The sequence below is a fragment of the Rousettus aegyptiacus genome, unplaced genomic scaffold (genome assembly GCF_014176215.1).
Source record: "Rousettus aegyptiacus isolate mRouAeg1 unplaced genomic scaffold, mRouAeg1.p scaffold_m13_p_4, whole genome shotgun sequence".
Lineage (NCBI taxonomy): Eukaryota > Metazoa > Chordata > Mammalia > Chiroptera > Pteropodidae > Rousettus > Rousettus aegyptiacus.
Window position 1 is genome coordinate 40,220,942 of NW_023416307.1, and position 23,432 is coordinate 40,244,373.

Here is a 23,432-nt window from a genome sequence, read left to right on the forward strand (position 1 = left end):
TGTATACATATATCTTGGGATATTTCTATATATGTAAATTATAAGCTTTGACATTAAAGTCATTACCTCTCAGTGGACAAAACTTTTTCTGACATAATAGGATATTTAGTCTTGTAATCTAGAATTTTATTTCCAACCAAAAGAATAGATGGGATTTGGGAATATTTTGGTCTGTTTTACATATAGGATTTTTAAAAAAAATATATATATATGTTTTCTTTTAATCTTTTCCTTACTCCATGCTTCTCCCTGTTTCTCAGAGTTTTATTAAGTTTTATTTATTTCCTGGTGGGTGGTCAATAAGTTTGCTGAATGTGGCCAGAACGGCAGCTGTGGCCACTTCATTTGCTCTCTGTACTCCAGCCACCCTGATATTTGGGTTCTGCACTTGTGCCAGGCTCACTTCAGCCTTGTGGCCTCTGCACATGCTGTTCCTTCTGTCTGGAAAGAATCTCTCATCTTCTATATTTATTCTCCAGGCCTTGGCTCGAATGACCCCAGTCCGGGTCAAGTTCCTCTGTCACATGCTCAATAGGACCCTCTCAGCTGGGAACACTTTTTGTGTTTTGTGCCTGACATTTATTATTGTCAGCCTGTCCCACTAAACTATAAGTTCCATGAGGGATGGAACCATGTCTATGTCCGTTCATCGTGTCCTCAGCACAATGCGTGCTACATCGGAGAGGCTCATAAAGGATTTGTAGAGAAATGAATCATGGAAGGTGATATTTGAGTCAGACCATGTAGGGTCAGTTTTCCAGGAAGCAGTTTGCCCAGAGTCTAAGAGGCCACCTGGGGGTTCAAGAACTGGTTAACCTGCTCAGTACATCCTATCTGGACTTTCCTAGGCAATAGGCAGACTCCCCTCCTCCCCTCAATGCTTCCTTCCCAACCACAAAATCAAAATAACCTGGCAACATTACCTTCACATCAAGGGTGAGCATCAGCTCAAACTGGTTGTAAAATTCCTTGGGGCTGGGCAACTGGTACTCCTTTGCTGTGTCCAGGAATGCCTCAATGTCATTCAAGGCAACGTCAACCCCCTCTCGCGACTGGCACTTGTCTACAGCTTGGGAAGCCAAGAGGTAGATTCCCGCTTCACACCAGTGGCTGACCTTTTGAAAAGGAATACAGAGCTCTACGCAGTTAGCCTGACCACAACTCAGCCACCACAATCCTCAGGAGGTCTGAGCTCATCTGGGGTTTACAAAAATTCAGAGGCGATGGGAAATTGTCATGGGACAGTACCTGACCACCATACCTGACCACCATACCTAACCACAGTACCTAACAACTTTCCTCTACAAGGTGGACAAACCCAAACCAATTTTACATTTGTCCACTTCTTAGGGACATCACCCCATTAGTAAAATGAATCATGTAAACATTCTTCTCTTTTCTACTGACAGTAATTGCTGCACCTCCAAGAGGAGAGAGTTAAGGATTTTTAAGTCTGGTCTAACTACATAGAAAGGTAACCGATGACTTTTCGGGTTGTCCTTCTAGACCACTTGTCCTGCATCCTAATTGGCCTCAAGAGCACAGGGTGATTAAGAAGGGTTTAGACCTGGCCCCTACATGCTTTCCTGGGGGACGGACTGTCCCTTTGACAAAAACAGCACTTTCCTTTGCCCACATTTGTATTTATTATCATTGGTCTTTCCCAAGGAGGCATCCAAGAATGCAAAGCTCTGTAATCCAGAACAGCAACACTCAAACTGTCCGGAATGCTAGGATGAAATCAGATAGGTGATGAATCCTAACAGCTCCATTTTTAAAAGATGTAAATAGAAAGACAGGGGCCCTTGTGTTGCCTGAATAGTTATATGAAAAGAAGCTGCAAGTGCAAGTAAATCTGCTTTTCCATTTACCTTGTGACCTGAAGAGCTGTGTGAAATAACTATACAAGGAAAAAAAGATCCAAAGGGAGCACTCCAAAGGAGTTACCGCTACATGGAAAATTACAGGCAACTTAACTCTGTCTTTTTTCCCCCCTAAATTATCTACACTGAGGGTGTGCTACTTTTAGAATAACAAAAAAAATAAAAATAAAGATATTTAAAAATTACTGATTACCACTGTGTGGGGATGAGGAGGGGTCTGGGATGTGTGGGTGTCTGTAACTTTTTTCCCTCCACTTTCCTCTATTTTTGGATTTTCAAAATAATGTGAAATTGTGCTTTGATATATACTGTGAAAACTTTCTCTTGAAACATGTCTCCATCTGCAGAAAACATTAAGCTGGAGTCTCCTGTAGAGTCACAGCAGCCACTTGCTCTCCTAGACACACACGCACACGCACACACACACACACACGCACCCCACTCCACTCCTCAGTATTAGGTTATTTATTATCTATGGAGCAGAAATGGAGCGAGGAAAACAGTAGTTGATCCTGTAGAGAACTCAGCACACAAAGCAGGCTGTGCACCAGGTCCTTCTGAGTCACTTGCTCTTGGGGACAGCTAGATTTCACTGACATTAAAAGCCCTCAGGCAATGGGTGCCCCCAGCCATTTAAGAGAAAGAGCTGTGGGACTGCAGCAAGCCGAATCATGGCCACAAGCCTCTTGCTGCCTGGGAACAGCTGACAGGGAAGGCTCCAGAAGTTACTGCCCCTGTTGACTGGGCATTTGCCCCAGAGATCACTGCCAAAGGGCACCAGAGACTGTGCCCCCGCCCTGTGAGCTCTCTTCACACCGCATTGCTGTCTAGTCTAAGGAGCCTGGGGTTTGGAATTTGGGAGTGCTGACTTCAAATCTGCAATGCCCTATTTGTGCATTGTGCAGTCTTGGGCAATCACTTATCCCAGGGGTCCCTGTACCTACCACCTGCACCAGAATTACCTGGGCACTTGATGAAAATACCGATTCCTGGGCATCATCCCAGATCTACTGAATCTGAGTTTCCCAAGTGGTACATCCGGGAATCAGCAATATAGCAAGCTCTCCACGTGATTTTCATACACTAAGTGTTGTGACCCATTGACTTAACCACACTGAATATCAGTTTCTGCCTCCGTGAAATGAGGCCATTAATATCTTCTTCATTGCTTGCCTTGAGGATTAAATAGATGATATAATTATGTTTCTGGTAGGAAAATAGTAGATGCTCAATAATGGGTAGAGTGTACAATGGTCATTAGTACTTGAGCTTCCCCAGAAGGATTTCCAATATGATACTTTTCTATGAGGAGAAGCATTTTTCAGATATTGTGCTTGGTTCTCTGTATGCCCAAAGGGGAATCAGGAAATTTTTCACAGGGCCAGGCCAAAACACCCACTTTAAGTCTGGGTCCACACGGAGGAAAATGGACTTTAGTTTATTATAGTAGGACGTGGTGGGGTGGCAGAGTCACTTCTGACCTTTGATACCTCTATGATCTACAATCTGCACAGTTTTTAATACCTCTTGAGCATTGTTTCACATTAAGTTCCTTATTCTCTTAGCAATCAAGTGGAGCAGGGAGGACAACTATAATTAGGACTGCTTTACAGAAAATTTTACATCTTACCTTGTCTAGCTGTCTGTGCAACTCCAAAGATTTTCCTAACATGTCATATTTTTTCCTGTTTTCATTGGTGAAGTCGTCGCAGAGGTGCCTGAGCTCTGCACACTTGGGTCTGATGGAGTCTGCTGCATAGTGGTGGCTTTGGATGAGTTGGTCCCCAATTAGTGCAAGCAGCTGGGCTTTTTCCAAGGGCTCCTGCAAAGTGTATATGCGCAGCCAAGCATCAGACACCAGGCTGATGTTTGCCTGGCACTGTGCACTCCAGTGCTGGAGTGAAGCTAGGGAAGTATTGATCCAGGTCTCAGGCTAAGAGTCTGAAGCTGGGGAACCTGGGAAAGCTCTTCCTTTCCTAAGAAATCTATCCTAGTCCAGGGACATTTGCATTCTGAAGAAGAGCAAGTCAGTCATTCAAATATTTGTTGAGTTCTGGGGTAGGTGCCAAAGATATAGTGTTAATAAGCCAGGAATTTATAGCCCAGCGAAGAACTCAGATATCAAATAGATAATACAAATAATGAAATTATTACAACTGTGATAAGTTCTAGGGCAGACGAGCGTAAAGTGTTATATTGCACAGAATGAGACTCTGAATTCCCGTTGACTAAATGGAAAAGGAAAAAGGACAGATATGTGGTCCTGAGGAGAGTGGGGAGGGAGTCGAAGTTGACAAGATAGTAAAGATTCTGGTTTGAACAACTTTATGAGGGAGTCATGACACTTAAGAAATATGTTTATCTAAACCCCTTCCTGTCACCAACAAGGTCATGGCTGCTCTGATCTTGTCTGCTCAGCAACCACATCTCCTCCATCTGTCTGCATGGCTCGCTTTGTTCTAACCACATGTGGCATGTTTTTCTGTTTCCAATTCGTTCATCACATATTATTGAGGATTCCAATGTGCCAAGCACGGTCCAGTTATCAAGGGTTTGGTGGTAAACAAAGCAGGCAAAACCCCCTGCCTTCATAAAGCTTACATTTTAATAGGAGATGTAGGCAACAAACAATTAAATATGTAGATTATATAATATCTTAGATATAGTGGTGAGTGCCATGGAGACAAATCAAACAGATGGACAGGGCAGAGAGTGCTGGTGGGGGAGTTGCTATTTTAAGTAGGATGGTGAGAGAAGGGTTCACTGAGAAGGTACTATCCGAACTGTGCCGAAGAGTTAATACAGCAGGCCTGAGACTAGAGTCCTAAGAAAGGCCTGCTTGCAAGGCTGGCCTTTGAGTGGCATCTGGGAATTTCAGGAGGGTTCCAACCATCCTCATGGAGAATGGCTCCATACCTAAACTGCTTGTGCAAATGCTATACTTTATGCTGAACCCTTACTTTCTTTCTGGGAGTCTGGAATTCAAGTGCCAGGCAGAGGCTACCTACATGACCAGCTTCCAATACAAACTCTTGAGTACTGAGTTTCTAATGAGCTTCCCCGATCAGAATGCATGGCTGGGGGAATTTGGTGCGTCCCGCAGGACTCCATGGGAAGAGGGCTCCTAGAAACTTGCTCCTGGTTTCCTCCAGAATTCACCCATGAACCATTCCCCGTTGCTGATTTGGCTTGGTATCCTCTCACTATAATAAATCATAACCACGAGTATGATTATATGCTGAGTCCTATGAGTCCTCCCAGCAAATCTTGAAATCTTGGTGCGGTCCTAGGAACCCTTGACGTAGAAGCCAAGACCCAGAGTAAGGGATAAGCCAAGCAGTATCTGGCAGAGAGGTTGACGCATGTTTGATGTGTTCAGGTGAGCGGGAAGAGGTCACTGTGGTTAAGCAGAGGAGTAAGCAGGAAAGAAGTCGGAGATGTAATCAGAGTGGAAAGAAAGGGACTGGGCTGCAGAGGGCCTCGTTGCCACTGTGAGCACTCTGGCTTTTACTCATGATGGCATGGGAAGCACTGGACAGTTTCAGGGAGAGGATCTCATTCAGAAAAGGATTGCTGCAGCTCTGGAGTGGAGAATGACAGAGAAGAGGCAAAGCAGGAAGACCAGTTAGGGGACTACTGCATTCAACCAGGTGAAAGAATGGCTTAAAGGAGGCTGGCAACCAAACTAGCATTCCCTGGAATGCTCCTCCCACGGTCGTTCTGGCCGAAGCCCCTGGTTCACCTCCTGGCGGGGGGGCCCTTCTCTGACTGGGGAACCTAAAGCCACTCCCTGCAACCGGCCCTCGCAGGCCCCGCTCCCTCGCTTTGTTTTCATTTTCTAACAGCACTAATCTCTCTCTCCGAAAGCATCTTTGTTTAATGTGCCACTTCCTCATTCTCTCCCCACTCTTATCAATATGTAAATTCCATGCAGGCACTTAATAGGCATCTTATAAATATTCGATTAATAAAATGAATGGCTAAATGAACCAATGCATGAGGTGATGTAGTCATCTGCTTGCCGGGAATTGTGTGAAACAACACTGATCTGTGAGTCAACGCAGATGACTGACACATTCCCGAAGGAGCAGAGGGCTCGTGTGCACCCTCGCTGACCACATTTAGCAGCTGTGTGCCACACGTGCCCTGGCTTAACTTTTTACAGTAACACAAAGAATCACGTTGACTCCAGGTGACGACAACCGGCCTGCCACTTAACTTACAGTGGTTCATTTCAACAATCTCAAAAACCCTGCCCCTACCCTGCCAGTCATTCACTAACCCCTGCAGGGCCTGCCTCCTTCTTAATACCTTTTGCATTCTGAGCCCTTTCCACCACTTCCTTGTCCGCGTCTGTTCAGGCCTTCATGCTTTCTGACTGGGACAGCTGGCCTCTTCGCTCTCCTTCAGGCTGTTCTTCAAACCATGCCCCACACTGCTGATGAAGCAGCAATTCCATTACAATGCGTGCCTACATCACTCCCGACCTTCAAGTCCTTTTTAGGCTCTCTACAGTCTTCAGGAGAAAGTTCAAACTCCAAAGCAACGTGCAGAAAGCCTTTCATTATCAGGCTCACGCCTGTGCCTCCTCCGCCTCCACTTCTCTCGCCCTCATCCTCGGTTGTATCTGACCCATTTGTAGTTCCCCAAATACTCAGGCAGCTTCAGGCCTCCATGCCTTCTCTATTTGCTCCCTCTGCCTAGGAAGTCCCATCCTTCCCTTCCCACCCGTGCCCCCCACCACTCCACCCCCTACCTCCCGATGCACACACGCTCCTCTGTATCGTTCCAATTTTAGTATATGTGCTGCCGAAGCGAGCGCACACACACTCCTCTGGAGCGAAGTCTAAACCGCCCTTCAGGGTTCATCTCCGGGAAACTTTCTCTTAACTCCACCATTTTACTCCGACGTCCCTCCTCTGTGCTCCCATAACACTCTGTGCCTTTCTTGATCAGAGCACGTACTTCACTGTATTGTGATCACTTATCTATTGCCCTCACTATGTCACAGACCCTTGTTGGCATACATTAGATCTCATTCAACTTAAAACAGTATATAGCATAAATTAGGTACTTAAGGATAAATGATTGTTGTGCAAAACAAAAAGGAGTGATGGTGTGGGAATAAAGTGACACAAATCAAGCAGTGACTATTTGAAAGAACTCAGAGCTGAATACCCAGTGCGCTCGTACTGAACAGCAAAGGCCCCGATACACAGTGGTCACCATCCCTGAAAGGAGGTTAGAATGCTAATTCCTCAGACAGTGATTTTTAAATGTGCTGCTTACTGCCGTGTCCTCAGAACCTAGAACAGTGACTGGCATGGTATGAGAGCAATAAATATTGACAGAATGAATGAAGAATGAGTGAGACACTTACTAGAACCGCTCAGCCACTTTAGGTTGAACCTAGGAAACATTCCACAGCACAGAATTGAGCCTGTTATCTCTGCGACATTAATGACAATAGCTAATTTTCACTGAGAGTTTACTGTATGCCAGGCACTGCTCTGAATGCTTATATTGATTGTTTCTTTCATAACAAGTCTTTTCATATAGATGCTGTTTTACAAAAAAGCAGTGAAGGCACAATGGCCCAAGGTGACCCAAGTAGGGAAGAGGGGAGCCGAGCTTCAGATGCAGTCAGTTTGGCTCCAAAATCAGGGTCTGACCACCATGCACACTGCATTTGTTCCGCCTAAGCTTAGGGAGCTTATTAGGCTGATCAAACCTGGCTGATTTTAGTTAAATACAGATGCATGTAAACTTGTCAAGCAAGTATCCATTGACTTTTTCTTTTTTAAGTCTAGCTGCCTAATTTATTAAGAACAACACAGGTTTCCTGGGGCCAGGGAACTTCACCACAGGATATTTCCCAAATGCCCCATGGCAAACATAGCTTGCCCTTCACTTAGCATGTGGCACCTCACCCTTCAAAAGTGTTCTTAAAACATTTGAGATTGAAGAGAAGATGTGAGTAACAGGTCCAAGTGGACCCTGGAAAAAGATCCATAAATATAACTTAGGAGCCACTGCTGGATGACTGGATGATCACTCTACTGAAATGAATGGATAATAATAATAATAGCTTCTAAGTTCTGACCACCTATGACATTCAAGACACTCAGTAAGTCCTTATTACACCTCTAACTCATTTTACCTTCACGGGATTTGTGAGGTAGGAATTATTATTATAATCCATTTTACAGATGAGGGGATATGTTCAGAAAGGCTAAGAAACCTGACTAGGGCTGCACAGCCGGTAGTTGTTGGCACTGAGATTTGAATCCAGTTCCTCCTGACTCCAAAGGCTGAGTGTGATCACCCTTCAGCCCACGGGGTCTCCCCACACATGCTATGAATGATACATGCACTGCCATGACTGTCAAATCCTTCAGAGAACTTACAAAGAACTTGACTGTAAAACATCCAAATCACAGCTTATTTTTCAGTCTGTACAGCTTCTGCTCATGATAAATAGGCAATAAAACTTAAGTGAAAAAGAAATAGTGAGAAAGAAATGGCTGAGATCTGGTGCTCAGTTCACAAGCCTTTCAGATACTAAAAATTCCAGAAGACTGCATAGTCAAATTGCAACATGCAATTCAAAGATCTTTATTATAATAAGTTCCCCCCCCCCCCAAGGACTCTACTGGTATGACAGATGAAAGATGAGAGCATCTACTGTGGAAGGAAATAGTGACAAACTGTGATGTGACTAGATCAGGAAGCCCAGAACGAACCCCCAGGTAATGGCATAGGATAGAATGTATGTATAGGGGAGTGAGCCAGGTGAAACAAGAAAGGCAGAAAGTTAACGCTTGTTGAAGGTGAGCAATAGATACATGGCAGTTCATTGCACTTGCCAATCTACTTTTGTGTGTGTTTGAAAACTTCCACTAAAAGAAAAAAAAGAAGCTATGCCCTCTAGCTAGATTATGGCCCTGGAGGGATTAATGGTCTGAGTCCCATGCCTTCTTGGGCACAGTAGTGTAACTGCTGGCTCCTGGCCTTGAGGGGAGAGGTCAAGGCTGAAATCGAGTTGGTTCTTCTTGCCCTGTCATAGTCTATTCCTTGCTGGCTCATCACTGAAGGCCCCAGCATGCCTCAGGCCAAAAATCCTGCAGGAAGTTCTGCTTTTAGAAGTAAGAGTGGGGGTCAAAATCATTGTTTCTCCGAATTAGAAATGAGCACTCACAAGTTTGCTAAACCCTCAAACTAGAATAAGACAAAAGAACAGGTTCAATTAGCATGCACAAGAATCTGCTTAGTGAGTCGGTTCAGAGAGTACCCGTGAGGATGATATCACTGCACAGAATAATGAAGTTGGCAGCAAACTGGAAATCAGTGTGTGGCTATGCCAAGAGGGAAGGTGACACCTGAGTGTGGAGTGAAGGACAAACCAAGCAAGTTTTGGTGGATTCTTGCCAGACATCACCTTGTTCTTTAACACTTTACAAGACAAATGGAAAGACTGGCCAAGCCCTTATCATCCGAAGAAACAATGAGTCTTAGAAATCTGACTGAAGACATGAAAAAACAGTCCCGGTTATGTTAAGGTAGCTTTGCTCTGTTCACTCAAAGACAGAGGAATAGGTCTAATGCATCCTTTAGGAAATAAGAGAAAACAGGGTAAGCAAGGTATGAGATGGGTAAAAAACAAACTGCCTGGGCTCTGTGGGCCATCTGTGGTGTATTAGTCCAGCTGGTACAGGAAATGTACACATAAAAGATGACTCATGGGTTCACAGAACATTGCTATGTCCCATGACCATAGGTTGAGCCCCTAGTTCCAGTCAGGATCTTTAAAGTATGTACCAAGGATCATAAGCCCAATAAGGTGAGCAGAAGGCAGAATATGGATGCAGTCATGCAGATCCATCCCCACTATTTAAAACACAACCCAGAGCACCCTCCAAAGGCTTCCCATTCCACTGAGAATAAAATCCAGTCCTCACGGCCACTGCTCCTGCCTTCTTCCTACCTGGCTCACTGTGCTCCAGCCACATTCCTTGAACCCACCAACCTCAGTTCTGCCTCAAGACCTGGCACTTGAAGCTTCTCTGCCTTGAGCGCTAGTCTCCAAATCTTTGCATGGCTATCCAGATCTCAGATCAAAGATCACCTCCTTAGAGAGGCTTTTCCCGACTACCGTAGCTGAGGTAGTACCTCCCAGTCACTTTCTATTATGTCCTATTATTTTCCTGATACCACTTGTCACTAATCTGATATTATTATTTATTCGATTACTTTTTACCAGATATCTACCTCTCCCCAGTAGAATGTAAGCTCCAAGAGAGCACAGTCTTGACTATCTGGTTTGCCACCATATGCACAGAACCCAGGGCAAGGACTACCTAATGATAAATGAACACCTTCCTGGTAGGTCAGTAGCTACTTCCATGGTATATGTATACATATGCTGTGACCATATTTTTCGAACCGAAAATAAAGGCATTGAGCTTGGTGAGGCATTTTCCCCCTCATATGTATATATGTATATAAGAGAAAATACATAGTATCTACATTTAATAAGGAGTTCTCTTGGAAAAAAAAAACACTAAAATTACATAATATTGGGACTATCTTGGAGAATCTAAGACAATCAGATATATGAAATTCGATTACTTCATTGTTTGATAAACATTTCTGATGACTTGTGCCTTCAGCGCTAAAGTATTTAGCTGTCAATGATCATTAGGGAAGGATGGGATTCCTGAGTGGGAGTACAAGCACGGGCGGGTGCATGTGTTCACCCACACGCAGAAGCACCTTCAGCTCAGAATCCACAACTGACAGTCCTCAGAGCCAGAGTGGCATTTGTTTACATTTGTTACTATTCTTTAGGGAAGTATGTCTCTAACTATAATGTGCATGTATCACCTGAGGATCTTATTAAAGTGTGGATTCTGACACTGAGGTGGGGCCGAAAATTCCATATTTCTAATAAGTCTGACTCAGGTGACATTGATGCCACCAGCGCGAGGATCAGACTTTAAAAAGCAAATCTCTAGCACTACGACATTACCTTTGGGGAAACATGCCTCTAGATCAGTTCAGAAAAGAAGTCCTAACAACAGAGTGCCTGGTCTCCAAGAGACAAAAATATAGAAAACCTAATTAAAGAAAAGCAGAAGTAAAGAGATAACTGGGCTTTCTTAACTTGAAGTAAGCTAAATTTATAAGGACCTGTGTGCAGATCTGGAAAACTGTTTAATTCTGGCATGAGAATTGTGAAACATGTATTCTTTTTCAAGTTTGATATTTACTACTCTTGGGGAATGAGAAAGGAGAAAGCACTGCCAGTTCTGTGTAGCAACAGAACTAATGTGGACCCATTTCCCCCTTTTCACTGTCTTGCTTGTTATAAAATAAGCTATTTTTTTTCTGGTTTCCCCTTTTAAAGTTTCCCCTCCTTACCACCAATCCCCATGCCACGTCTCCACATCCGGCCCAATGGGTAATGCACCCAGCACTCCACCCTGAGGGCCAGAGCTCTCACCCCACCTGCACCTCCAGCCTCAGCCGGGAGCTCTGGAAGCCTTCGCAGAACTCTGCGGGCGTTGTGTATCATGGTTGTGAACGTGCACATCTCCTCGGGAAATGAGGCAGGAACGGGGTGACTAAAAGGGCAGGATTTGGGCATTTCTGCGTCCTTTGGCAATCTTTTGACAATGAATGGGCATGATCTGTTACTGTCCACAGCAACTACCTTTCTAGTCCACAAAAAAAGGCAAAGAACAAACCTGGCCTTTTCCTTCTAGTTTTTCGTGTTCCTTAAGAAGTTGCTCCACACGCATCACACTGTCTCCAAGGTCTGTAAACTCTGCTTGCTCTGCCAACAAGTTGTCCAGGGCAAGCTTAACCTACAAGACACATTAAAACAGTCTAGAAATAAGCCAATGAGCACTCATCTGGAGATAGAGGTTTGCTGTACTCTAAGAAAACCTAAAAATCCTAAAAGGATTCAGGACAAATGTACATATATTAAAGCTGATCAGCTTTCAGATCAAGCTGGGGATAGGTAGGTGCTGAGACACATGTGGATGGAATATTAAAGCTACATTCAACAGATTATCAATTAAAAAGGAAGATAAACCATCACTGAAATAACGTGTGTGCCAACCGAGAAATGGGATTCGAGAACATTGCTACCCCACTGAAAAAGTGAGAAGAGGATATCTGTGAGGAAGTAAGAATTTCAGAAGGGGGCTCAATGAGGGGCAGGAAGGAAGCCCAATACTCATTTTGAGATGGGAAAGTGAATTGAAGGTCACTGAACCATAAAAGGAAGTTCTATTTAAAAAGAAAATAACACCTCACAAAATTTGTGCTCAAAATGCTGTAGTTGTAGGCACTGGTTAAGCTTCAGGTGATGCTTGGACCAAAACTGACTAAAGGCTTTTTCTGTTTCATCCAATTGAACTAGTAACCTGTCAAGAAAGAATGACAAAATGAAACCGTGGTTAATATTCATTTCCACAGGCATCTGGATAGGTTCATTTAGGTAACATCTACGTTTCAGTCACTGTTATAAATTATGGTAATGTCCTTACTATGAAAGTCTGTGTCATCTATGACTTTCTCATGGTTCAGCTAGTCCTCACATTTTTATTTTTCAATCAGTTCACCCTCAGTGCTAGGCAGAAGCTTCACTTCAGTTGCAGCTGCTGTGTTTAATATATGCCCCTGATAACCGTACCTTTGTGTCTTGTCTTTGACAGGTGCGCAAAGCACAGCACCCGGCCAAGCTGTTATTTAGAAATAAAATTCAACCAATACCACCATCCCCTTCGAAATCCTGTGTGACAGCATTTTATAAGAGAAGGGAATAGCATTCTCATAAAAACATCTCTGTAGCTGGATGCCAGGTGGGTACCATCTTTTTTCCTTTGTTGTCTCAAATATTATTCTTTCTTGACCTTACTAAGACCCAAGAGTAACTGTTCTAATTTGCCCAAGGTTGTTTCTGATCATCTAGTTCTATTCTATCTTTAAAAAACCACATTCTACCTTCACTCACCTTTCTATAGTAGCTACATTCTCAAGTTCATTGGCATTGAGTTTACTGGTAGGATTTTTAGTTGCTGGTTCTTGAATGCATGACAGCAACATGGCCCCTTGCTTTCCAAGTAATTTCAGCTCATCCTAGAGAAAAAAAAAAAAAGAAATATAATCTCTCTTATAAGGAATTAATGAAAGAAAATTCTTGGTAGGTTTGAGGTAAGGGGAATGAGAGATCAGTATATCTTTCATTTAGGAAATTAAATGCTAAAAATGTCGAGCTGCAGCTTTATAAAATTAGCTTATTTTTAATAGATAATACATACACATTATACAAAATTCAAACTATACAAAAGGTCATATATTGGAAAAAGCAAGTCTTTTGTCCCCAGTTCATCTACTTTCCCTCTCCCAAAGCAACAACTGTTAAATTTTGTATGTATCTCAAGCTGCCATTTTAAATTAAAAGCAAAATTAATTGAAAGCAAAGTTAATAAAAGCTGGTTGTAATCCAAGATAGTAACCAGAAATAAGAAAGTGACAGATATTGAATGTTAAATGCTAGGAACTACCGCCTGATAATAATGTAATAATTGCTAGTTGGCCATGAAAAAAACTTCATCTGGTCTCATCAATAAACCCTACCTCTCCTTCCACCTGCTCCCAAAGTGTGGCCTTGTTCCATTGTTGAAATTTGACAGAGATGGGCAACAATTTCAGTTCGACATGTAAAGATTCATACTTCCAAGGCAACTCTACTCAGCTCCTTTAATATAGAGACTTAGAGCTTTGCAATTGGGGAAGACATCGGGCTAGCTCCTTCGAAATCCAACAGCTCTAGTCGTCAACTCACACAGTGTAGTCATTTCAATGCCCTGAGAATAACCATGAGGCAAGACAAAAGGGCAGAACCTGGCCTAGAATTTTGCTACCTGGAGTTCTGGGTTTGGTTCCTGGGTCACACAGGATGCTGGTTTAGTACATCCTGGGAGTTAGAATAGTCCCATAGTTACAAAACAATCACCCCTGTGCACATGAACACTGAGTCTCTTCCCCCTGGCCCAGCCACCTCCAGTGTTCACACAGCCTCCAGCTCATTTCCTGTGGGGAGAGCTTTATACTCTCTCCTCTGCTCACACAGAAGTCTGGCCTTCTCAACCTCATGCCTTTTCTCTTTGTAGCCACTCCATTGCAGTATTCGCCCCCTTGAAGGCTTCCATCATCCATACCCAGACTCATGATAGGTTTGATTTTTCTTATCTAGCCCTTAAAATTTCTGTGGATAATCCCTGTGGCTCTGTTCACTCCAGGTGATGCCCCAAGTTGGCCATATGGCTGCTATTCCTGCCTGGAGAATAAACATATCCTTTCTTTTCCATTCTGGGTATCGGCAACATTTCTTCTTATCTCATCAATGTTCATTAAATATTTGTAGGTTGGATGAATTAATGATAATCTGAAAGAAATCGGGTTACATATGAATAAAGACAAATAAGATATGATGAGGCGAAAACACTCATTAGCAAGTGCTCTCAGCTTTACCCTCCTCTTCTTACTCACTAACAGGAGTTCTGGCTTTTTTCACTCAGTTTCTTAACTGCCTCTGAGCTTCCAGCATTCCAGCAGTATTCTGGCATTAGCCGTTATTAGAAAAAAAATATATACATTGTATGTGTGTGTGTGTGGTGCAGAGTTAAGAGGAAAGGTGAAGGGGCCAAAGAAGAAGTATATTGATAGGGAAGGTTGAAAGAGAGATACACCCAAAAGGCTGCAGAGTGTGAGAAAAGTGTGTGAGAGCTGGCAGGTGAATCTTAGTAAGTGATGTCATACACTAAGTATCCCCTTCACGTGGTGAAAAAAATACAAAGAAAAATCGTGACCTGGTTACTGCTTTGGGACTAGACCACGTGGTCAGCTTCAAAATCTGCCATGAACACAGAGGGAAAGTTTGAGGAACTATGGTACTTGAAAACCATAAAGGTAAGTTGCCCAGCCCTCAAATGGAGTTTGCCCTTGTCCACAGTAGTAACAATTCAAAATATTTAGTACCTGTACAGAGCAGGCGCAGATGTTAGATATAATGCTGAAACACTCCTGAGACCAGCTGGGGTCCAGGTATGAATCCTTTAGTTGACAGGAAATGGGTCAAGGAGATAGAGTGGGGCACTCAAGAGATGTGTTCATCATTACGGTTCCATCATTATGGAAACAAGCAATTGGTCCAAAAGACGACCCACTTAACAGGGCAAGAAGGATGACTTCAGGCTCTAAAGAATCAAAATTTTCTGCAGGAATTCTTTCCTATGACAAGGGTAAGCATGAATGTAGACGTCCATCAAAATATGTTTATAAAGACCTAGTATTACATGGCAAGCACTGTGCTCTGCTGTGTCACATGTCGGGAGTGTAAGTGGCATAGGAAGTAAGAGGATATATGAAGGATTAATGATTGATGCTCTTTATTCTACTTTTACTACTTACTCCATTTCTACCATTGAAAGTTAGCTCTATTGTTCTGTTTTGTTTATAATGCAAACTAACAAATTCTAGACATTGGTCCTTTAAAATGCATATTTTAGAAAAAAAAAAAAAAGAAGCCTCTGAAAGACATGAGATGTCTCCTTTCCTCAGCAGCTACTGAGAGGGATCTTCCTGTGGTACAAAACTCATTCAAAACACTGATTTGTTAAGGTATTAAGACTGAAAATTTCACAAGAATGCCAATTCTGTCTTTGGGCGCAAAACCGAGGCCTCTGTGCCTATTCATTTCTAAACGTTCTCTGCAAAGTAGAGTTTGAACAAACGGGTCTTAAAAAATTCCTAAGACCATAAAATTATTTCTAGAGCCCATGAAAATAACTTGTAATTCTGATTATCTTCTTGATTGTGCATTACCCTAGTAATATGGATGAAATTGTAATTTCTGAATACAAACTTGAGAAACCCCAGACCTATTAGCAGAAAGCGCTTATTAGGTGTTTTCCTAATTATTTTTTAAAATTATTTAATTAGTTGTATAACTTTTAGTTAAAAGGTAATATATTCTAATAAGAATAAAATAAAATTAAATATATATAAATAATCACAAAAGCTATTAAGTTTTTAATAAAAGTTAAAATGTATTCCTTTTTAAAATATAAACCCTTTCTCTCTTTAAAGCATTTTTAGATGGTAAAAAGGAAAAATATATCCCTAGTTTAACAATTTGGGTGTTTTTGCTTCTAATTTATAAGATAAGGAACAAGGAAATCCAATTTGTGTTAGGCCAATAGTTATTTATCACAAAAATCTTTATACACCCTCTATGTTGTCTTTAAAGAATAATAATATATTTGGCAAAATAAAGACAGAATAATTATATTTTAATCCAAATTCGATTAATATTCTTAATCAAGGTAAACACTTGGACAAATTAAACTCTTTGAGAATTTTATCTTAAAATAGTTATAGGTCTATTTGGAATATAAATGCAAGTATAACAGTTTAGTTTATGAAAGAGTTTGCATTTACTTCTTACTAAAAGGCTAATGAAAGAAATCTCCTAAACTCTTTTCACTTGTTTTACTGGTTAGATATGGGTGTTTTACCAAATTGAGATAAAATAATTAGAGTATAAATTTATTTCTTATAAATGTCAGACAGCACTGCAAATTTTGTGGATCTGCAAAGTTACTCCATACATAATCTGAGTGAAATTTTAGCCTTCTTTGCACAAAGTCGTATATTGTAAAACCAACAAGAGCTTGTCACCACACCCAAGAAAATGACCTTATTCCATCTTGGAAAGTGGTTCTTTCTCTCCCCTTACCTCTGTGGAACCCTTTGCCTATGTAGAAATGATAGCACACCCACTTCTCTGCCTTTCTGGGAACCCTCAGTGTACATACCGCAGGATCTCACTAGCTGGTCTCACTCGTCAGACAAAATGTTTTACCTTTTCCCCATGGACCTCCCTAAGTTGACCACATGTTGTCTCGGTGCTTCTGTCCTGAAGCCTCTTCAAACCCCTCCTGGAACGGGGCAGAGAGCCTAGGCCCGGAGCTCCATGCACAGCTCCCTCCTGCCGCACTTGCATTCTAAACATCGCACCCGTTTGTTAACTGACCGCTCTTCAGGTTCCTGCGGTTAGGGGGCCCGGACCGCCAGCCCTTTTCCAGAAGACTTCACAGAGACACCCAAGACCCGGCCTTCTGCAATCCATGCCATCTCTTCCAAGAATCATGGGAGGTGAACTTGGGCAATACGTTTGGCAAAGAAAAAGATCAGACTTCTGAGAGACACTTTCAGGGAAAACTTCTAATATCCTTTCAGGCTTTCACAGTTCCAATCCAGATTTTTTGGTTACTCAGAGTCATCTTGGGAATATATTTTGAACTCCTTTTAGATATCAAGAGAGAATTAAATAATGCTCCATGACACATGGAAGAATTAATTTTCTTCAACTACTAGTCTCCCAGACTCTCCTAAATAAACTATATATTCCTTGAATTTTCATTGTTTGTTTTTCAGGCACGTAGTGATGAGTAATCAATAAGTGTTGAGTAAATGAACAAATCAACCACCGAGTAAGCATTTTTGCAAATTTTGCGTAGAGTTCAGTTCTTCTCAAGCTCCACGCAGCAAGAATACACATAATGCTAAAATGTATCAATCTTCTAATCCTCAGTTTGCTGCCTCCTTGAGTTCTGGTCTTCCGTGAAATAATGGATTTGGTTTGTTTGTTTCTGGAGGCAGAAAGGTGCTGACACCCACGCAATCAGCCCCGGGAAAACTTCCTTTTACCACATGACCTGAAAGAACCTGCCACCTCCCTTTTCAGCAACTCACAGAAGCAGTGTTGAAGTGATTTTGTGAATCATTTAATAGGTGCCTCTCCTTAAACCCAGTTTAGAGCACCTTCCACAGTCCTTTCTCAAATTAATCCCCAAATAAAGACACATCCCTGGGAAAGTGAAGTAATATGTCAGCTTATTGGTCTGCTCCCCAGGTTCACAACAGCTGCAGAAAAGCTTATGCTTCAAAAGCCAGCTCCCTACTCTCACTGCAATTTCAGCCCATTATCTCTTGCTCTGTCTGTCCTGGGCAGTACATTGGAGTGCTGCCCTTGAAGGGATGTTCCTACACCTCATCTCACCAGCACAAAGCTGGAATGAGTTTCCCTTTGCTGAGATGCTTCTCACAGGTCCGAATTGTGATCCTTTTACATGTACCACCCAGTCTCAAGAGATTTCTCCCTTCGCAGACTGCCTATCTGGAAGGTTGAAGATGATCGGTGGCTGCCAAGTCACTGGAGAAGAGGGGAGAAGATAACTTAATTCTTCTCTGGGCTCCCTCCAGGAGGCGGACCATCTGCTGGCACAGAGGCTGGACTGTGAGAGGCCACTGACTACTCACCCGCAGCTTGTCCCACTGCCTCGTGTGCAACACGAAAAGCTCTTCAGTGGACACCATGCCTCTGGGCAGCTCTGTCGCGGACAGGCGGGACCCAACCGTCTGAAGCATCTGGGCAGTGGTCTTCACCGTCAAGGCAAAGTTTTCGATAGCCTAGAAGGTCAGACAATCATAACAATGTGGAGGGATTAACATACACCCATATTCTTTCTCAATGGAAGGACAGTAAAACTATGTACCATTTCCTGGGTATCTATCTGCAAGGGCCATGCACTGTAGTCGGTGCTATAATTTGTCTATCATCTCAATAATCCAGAGTGGGAGGTATTTTATCTCCATTTCATAGAAAAGGAAACTCCAGAAGGTCAAGTGAATTGCCCAAGATCGGATTACTCGGGCAATAAAGGAGGAAGGAAGGCAGGATTCAAACAAGGTTATCTCTTTGAATTTTGGAGCTCTGTTTATTACCCTAAGAACACCTAACATTAAATCTGACTCAGGATTTACAGTAGGAAAAATGCTGAAAAGGGCAGGTCCAACTACCCCTCCCTCTAATAAACCTTTCCTTCTCTTCTAGCTTCTACACTGCATTCTGTGCCCCACCCACACACCACCGCCCCATCCCGTTTCCCTGCACCACACAGCCAGGCTGTCTGACACTTCTGAGAAGCTTGTCAAAAGCAGCTGAGAGGATATTACATTGAGGAAAAAGACGAACATAGTGATTAAGTCACTAGTGACCTTTTACAGAGTCATTTCTGTCGCATCGGGGAGAGGTTGGGGACTTCTTCTTCTTTCTTTTCCTTTCTAGATATTTACCTTGCCTATGTCCCTTGCACTTAATGATCCTATTCTGCCATTAAATGAATACCTGCTAATGGGTTAGTGACCTCACGGCTAATATCCCAGGTGAGATATCTGCATTTTATCAGAGTGCTTTAAGAAACATGTGGCCTACCCTAGAAAAAGTGACAATGACCATCAGAAAAGTTAGATAAGTAGCTTTCGAGAGTCCCACAAATCATTCTACTCAGCTAGATTGGCACTGCCTCACCCACTTCCCTCTGCTCCTGAGACAATTTTGCCCCTGAAGGGCAAGTACAATGTCACATTCATTTCTGTTCCCCCAGAGCATGGAACTGTGCCCTGTCACACAGGTGGCCCACAAGTGACTGCTGAATGTATGAATGGCAGGAGCAAAGAGGCCCTGCCTAATTCTCATTTGGGAAAAAGTTATTTCTGTTCCTGCTTCATCGGAGAACATTTATGACTATCCAAACACACATCAGAAAAAATGTGCCAGATCTGAGGTGACCTTTCTTTACGCCAGAGGACAGGTCTGAGGCAAGCATGATAAAGCTTCCTGAGCACTGCACACCTCACTCTACTGTCTAAACCCAAAGTCTTCTCTACATCAACCATTTTCTTACTTGAAAAATTGCTGTGGGTGAAATCTCCCCTATTAGCACAAATACTGATGAAGCAACAATCTTTTATTTTTCAATTATAGTTGATATATGATATTATATTAATTTCAGGTGTACAACATAGTGATTAGACATTTATATAACTTACGAAGTAATCACCATGATAAGTCTAGTACCCATCTCACACTACACATAGTTCTTTTAATATTATTAATTGTATTCCATATGCTGTAGTTTACATACCAGTGACTATTTTCATAACTGCCAATTTATATTTCTTAATCTCTTCCTCTTTTTCACTCTTCCCCTGAACCCCTCTCCCATCTGGCAGCCATCAATTTATTCTCTGTATCTATGAGTTTGTTTCAATACAGCAATAATCTTGAACATTACAGTACTTTAGGACTGGAAAGGCGAACACATACCTTCATAAAAATCATTCCTTCAAGTACATCAAAGTGTTATTACTTTCACATAATCTAACATCCATATTAGATACTCTTTCAACTGTATTCGCTAATAGCCTATGATGAATAACCTATAAAAAATCCAATCTATCGGGGAATTATAATAAGAAAATGAGTTTATTCAGTATTTTGCTTTACATGCACTGTGTCTTATAACACCTCTCAATTAGGTGTTATTTTCCCCATATTCTGTAGACGATGAAACTGAGGCATACTGAGGTTAAGTAACTTCCCCAAAGTCATACAAAACAAAATAAGTGGCAAACTGGAATTGAACCCAGGTAACCTGGCTCAGGCCTGACACTCTTAAGCCTATGCTACACCATCTCTTGGCAGTCAAAACTAGATTTAATAAAACTGGATTTAAAACTGGCTCAACAAAGATCTTGGCTTTGAGAGTCGAAGACTTGAATTAGAGTCCAGATTCTGATCATCTCTAACTCTGTGATCTTGGGTACACTATGTAATGCCTTTGAATCCCAGAGTTCTCATTTGAAAAACAGAGATAATACTTGCTCTGTTTTTAAAGTTTTTTTTTTTTTTTTTTGAGGACCAAAAGGAATAGCAGATGTGAAAGGATCTTGGACACAGTAGAGCACCTTACAATAATAATAATAACAACAGTAGTAACCCAGTGAGTCAGGTGTGAGGCCTGCAAATGTCATCCTGGGAATAGAGGAAAGCCAGAGGTTTCCTCTGGACGGTCCTATTAGCAAATTAACTTGATTCCATGTGCCTGATTTGTGAATTACCACTTGGGAGTGGTACAGAGGACCTTATCCTGATAGGGTGATGAAAAAGAGCTTGGTCTTGGTTCTGCCACCTCTGGATAAGTCAAATGATCTTTAAGGTTCTTTTCAGGTCTAACTTTTTATGAGTACCAAAGATCTGACATCCAGAAAGCACACTGTTACAAAAGAAGAGAGAAAGAATTTATATATTCATAAGATATAAGATAATGCATATGTGTGAAAATATATTTCTAATTATATATTTATATATATAAAATATGTACATAAAACATGCAAAAGACATGTAACGAATAGCTCTGATGTTTCAATACTAGCTGTATATTTTAAAGTTCACAATATGTTTAACACATACACAAACAAAAACCATGGATACAAACTAGGCCTGGGGAAAGAGGAAATGTGTGCACAAGTCTGCTCATGTCAGGTCTTTAAATAATCAATCTTTATGACCTCAGCCTCCTTTACCTCTCTGAGTTCTTAAAGAACTATTATTGTCTTTGATGTCAAGGTGCATTAGTTTTCTTCTTGTTGCAAATTTGTGTTATTTCAAAAAACATCTGAGGCAACTTGAAAACCATGAACAACATAATAAAATAATGATAGAGAAATCAGAGCATAATGGAGAGCGAGTTCGCACAATAAGGCTGGTGGGATAGTAAATTCTTTTGATTTTTTAAAGCAATGTATTAAAAATCTAGCAAGTGAAGAAAAAGCCTAGAAGTACTCCAGGTTCCATGTTTTATATATTTAAAGAAACTGCATCCTGAGACATCACACTCATGTGTGATATTCTACTTTAGCTTCCTTCCATATTTTCATATTTAGGTTTATTTAGAATTATATGTTTGTGAAGAATTTCACATTTCACTTCTTTTTTTAAATAAGATTCTTTTGGAGTCATTGTTTTTACAGTAAAACTGATGAGAAGTTTAAAAAGTTTTTGCCCCATTCGTGGGCCTTCCTCTAGATTTTGGGAAGGGATGTGACTTCTTCGAAGCTATATGGCATACAAACAAAAGAGAGATAAGAATCTGTCGCTTTGAAATTGTTACTAGAGATCTACTTTTATTTAATTCTTAAATTTCCTTTTTAAAAATCAGAGAACATTATACTCTAAAACAAGGTGAATTCTCCTACCTAATTAATGTAGTTCGGGTGTTGGGCAACTTGTTTCCAAAGTGACCACATACAGGGAGGTGTGCTGACACAAGCTATCAGGGTAGCGAAGGGAGCTTCTAATTTTGCTTAGAAACCTAATTTTTTCAAGGGTATCAGGGATACGAGAGCACGGAAAGGGGAATGACAACTTTATGTTGAAATACTTATTGTTCGATGAGTTTCAATTTCACTTTTCCCTCAATATTACTAACCCTTCTAGTTTAGTATAATCGCCACTCATTTGAGTAAGTGGAAAAAGAAAAACACTGTGTATCAGGTACTTCCACAACTTCTAATCTATATATTAGAATCATCTGGGGAGTTTTGTAAAACACTAATGACCCATCCCAACTCAAGTAATTTAATTTCTCTGAGGTATAGCAGGGTATTGGTATTTTGAAAATTCTCCAGATGCACTCTAAGTGAAATTCCCAAAATCCCCAAGCCAGAAGATGAGGATGAGGTGAAGGTTGTCAGGAGAACCTCCAGCCTTTTCCCTTCACCCTATTTCTCCCCCAGCCTGTGGCTTGCAAAACCCAACCTTCCTGATCTTAGGTAGTCATGGTAGTTTAAGATGCCAACAGTTGATCTTAAACTCCTCTATTTTCTGGAAAACATGGAGAGACATTAAAAAGGGCACACAAGTTGGTACTCACAGTTCGATGACTTATCCACTGACTGTGGCGATATTCCAAAGTTCCCCCTAAGTCTTCTGTCAGTTGGCTTTTGGCAATGTAGTCATGAAGGTCAGAGATAGAATTTAACATAATGATCTATAAAGGGAAAAAATTAATATATTCCTCACAGATAATTAAATAGTAGCTCGTCTAGATTCTACTGTTATTTATGTAGTACTTCCGCTTTGCCTTCTTGGGCATTCATATCCAAAATGGTTCCTACATCCAGCAAAGAAACATTTTTAAAGTCTAATTCTGTTTTCCCTCTTTGAGAGAAGAATGCCAAAATGTTGAATAGTCTGTGACAAAAAGGTTACTTGGATCAGGGAGCTCAGTTCTAAGCTAACTAGAAGTCAGGTCTTCCTTAAGGTGAAGTTTTGTCAAAAGTTCTCAAGCTAAGGTACACTCTTCAGATGACAAAATCAAGTGCTATACTGAGGTCTAAAAGTCTGCATTGAGAAGTGCAATAAAAGGTGGGCTGGTAAATATCAAAGTAAAATTAGAATACAGGGACCTACTGAGGAATATACATTGAGAAGATTCACCATGTTGATGCACCCTCCCGTGAAGGATGTTGATATGCCCCTGATTTATCTTGTATGGGGGGAGATTTGGAGGTAATAGGGAGTGGGTTTTTAGAAATTAACGGTCCTGTTGATGAACACATCCATGC

At 41.6% G+C, this 23,432-nt stretch overlaps 1 protein-coding gene across 7 annotated transcripts in view; it reads right to left on the reverse strand.

Annotated features, from left to right (window-relative positions):
* Nucleotides 1-23,432, reverse strand: part of MCF2L2 (MCF.2 cell line derived transforming sequence-like 2) — a 193,092-nt gene that overhangs the window by 108,920 nt on the left and 60,740 nt on the right. For all 7 annotated transcript variants that reach the window (XM_016138001.2, XM_036218821.1, XM_036218820.1 and 4 more), the window contains 7 exons: nucleotides 22,739-22,855; nucleotides 18,282-18,431; nucleotides 12,907-13,031; nucleotides 12,202-12,316; nucleotides 11,630-11,749; nucleotides 3,514-3,705; nucleotides 924-1,115 (listed from right to left, as the gene is read on the reverse strand). In XM_016138001.2, the coding sequence (XP_015993487.2) occupies nucleotides 924-1,115; nucleotides 3,514-3,705; nucleotides 11,630-11,749; nucleotides 12,202-12,316; nucleotides 12,907-13,031; nucleotides 18,282-18,431; nucleotides 22,739-22,855 (1,011 nt within the window). The remainder of the gene's footprint in view (nucleotides 1-923; nucleotides 1,116-3,513; nucleotides 3,706-11,629; nucleotides 11,750-12,201; nucleotides 12,317-12,906; nucleotides 13,032-18,281; nucleotides 18,432-22,738; nucleotides 22,856-23,432) is intronic.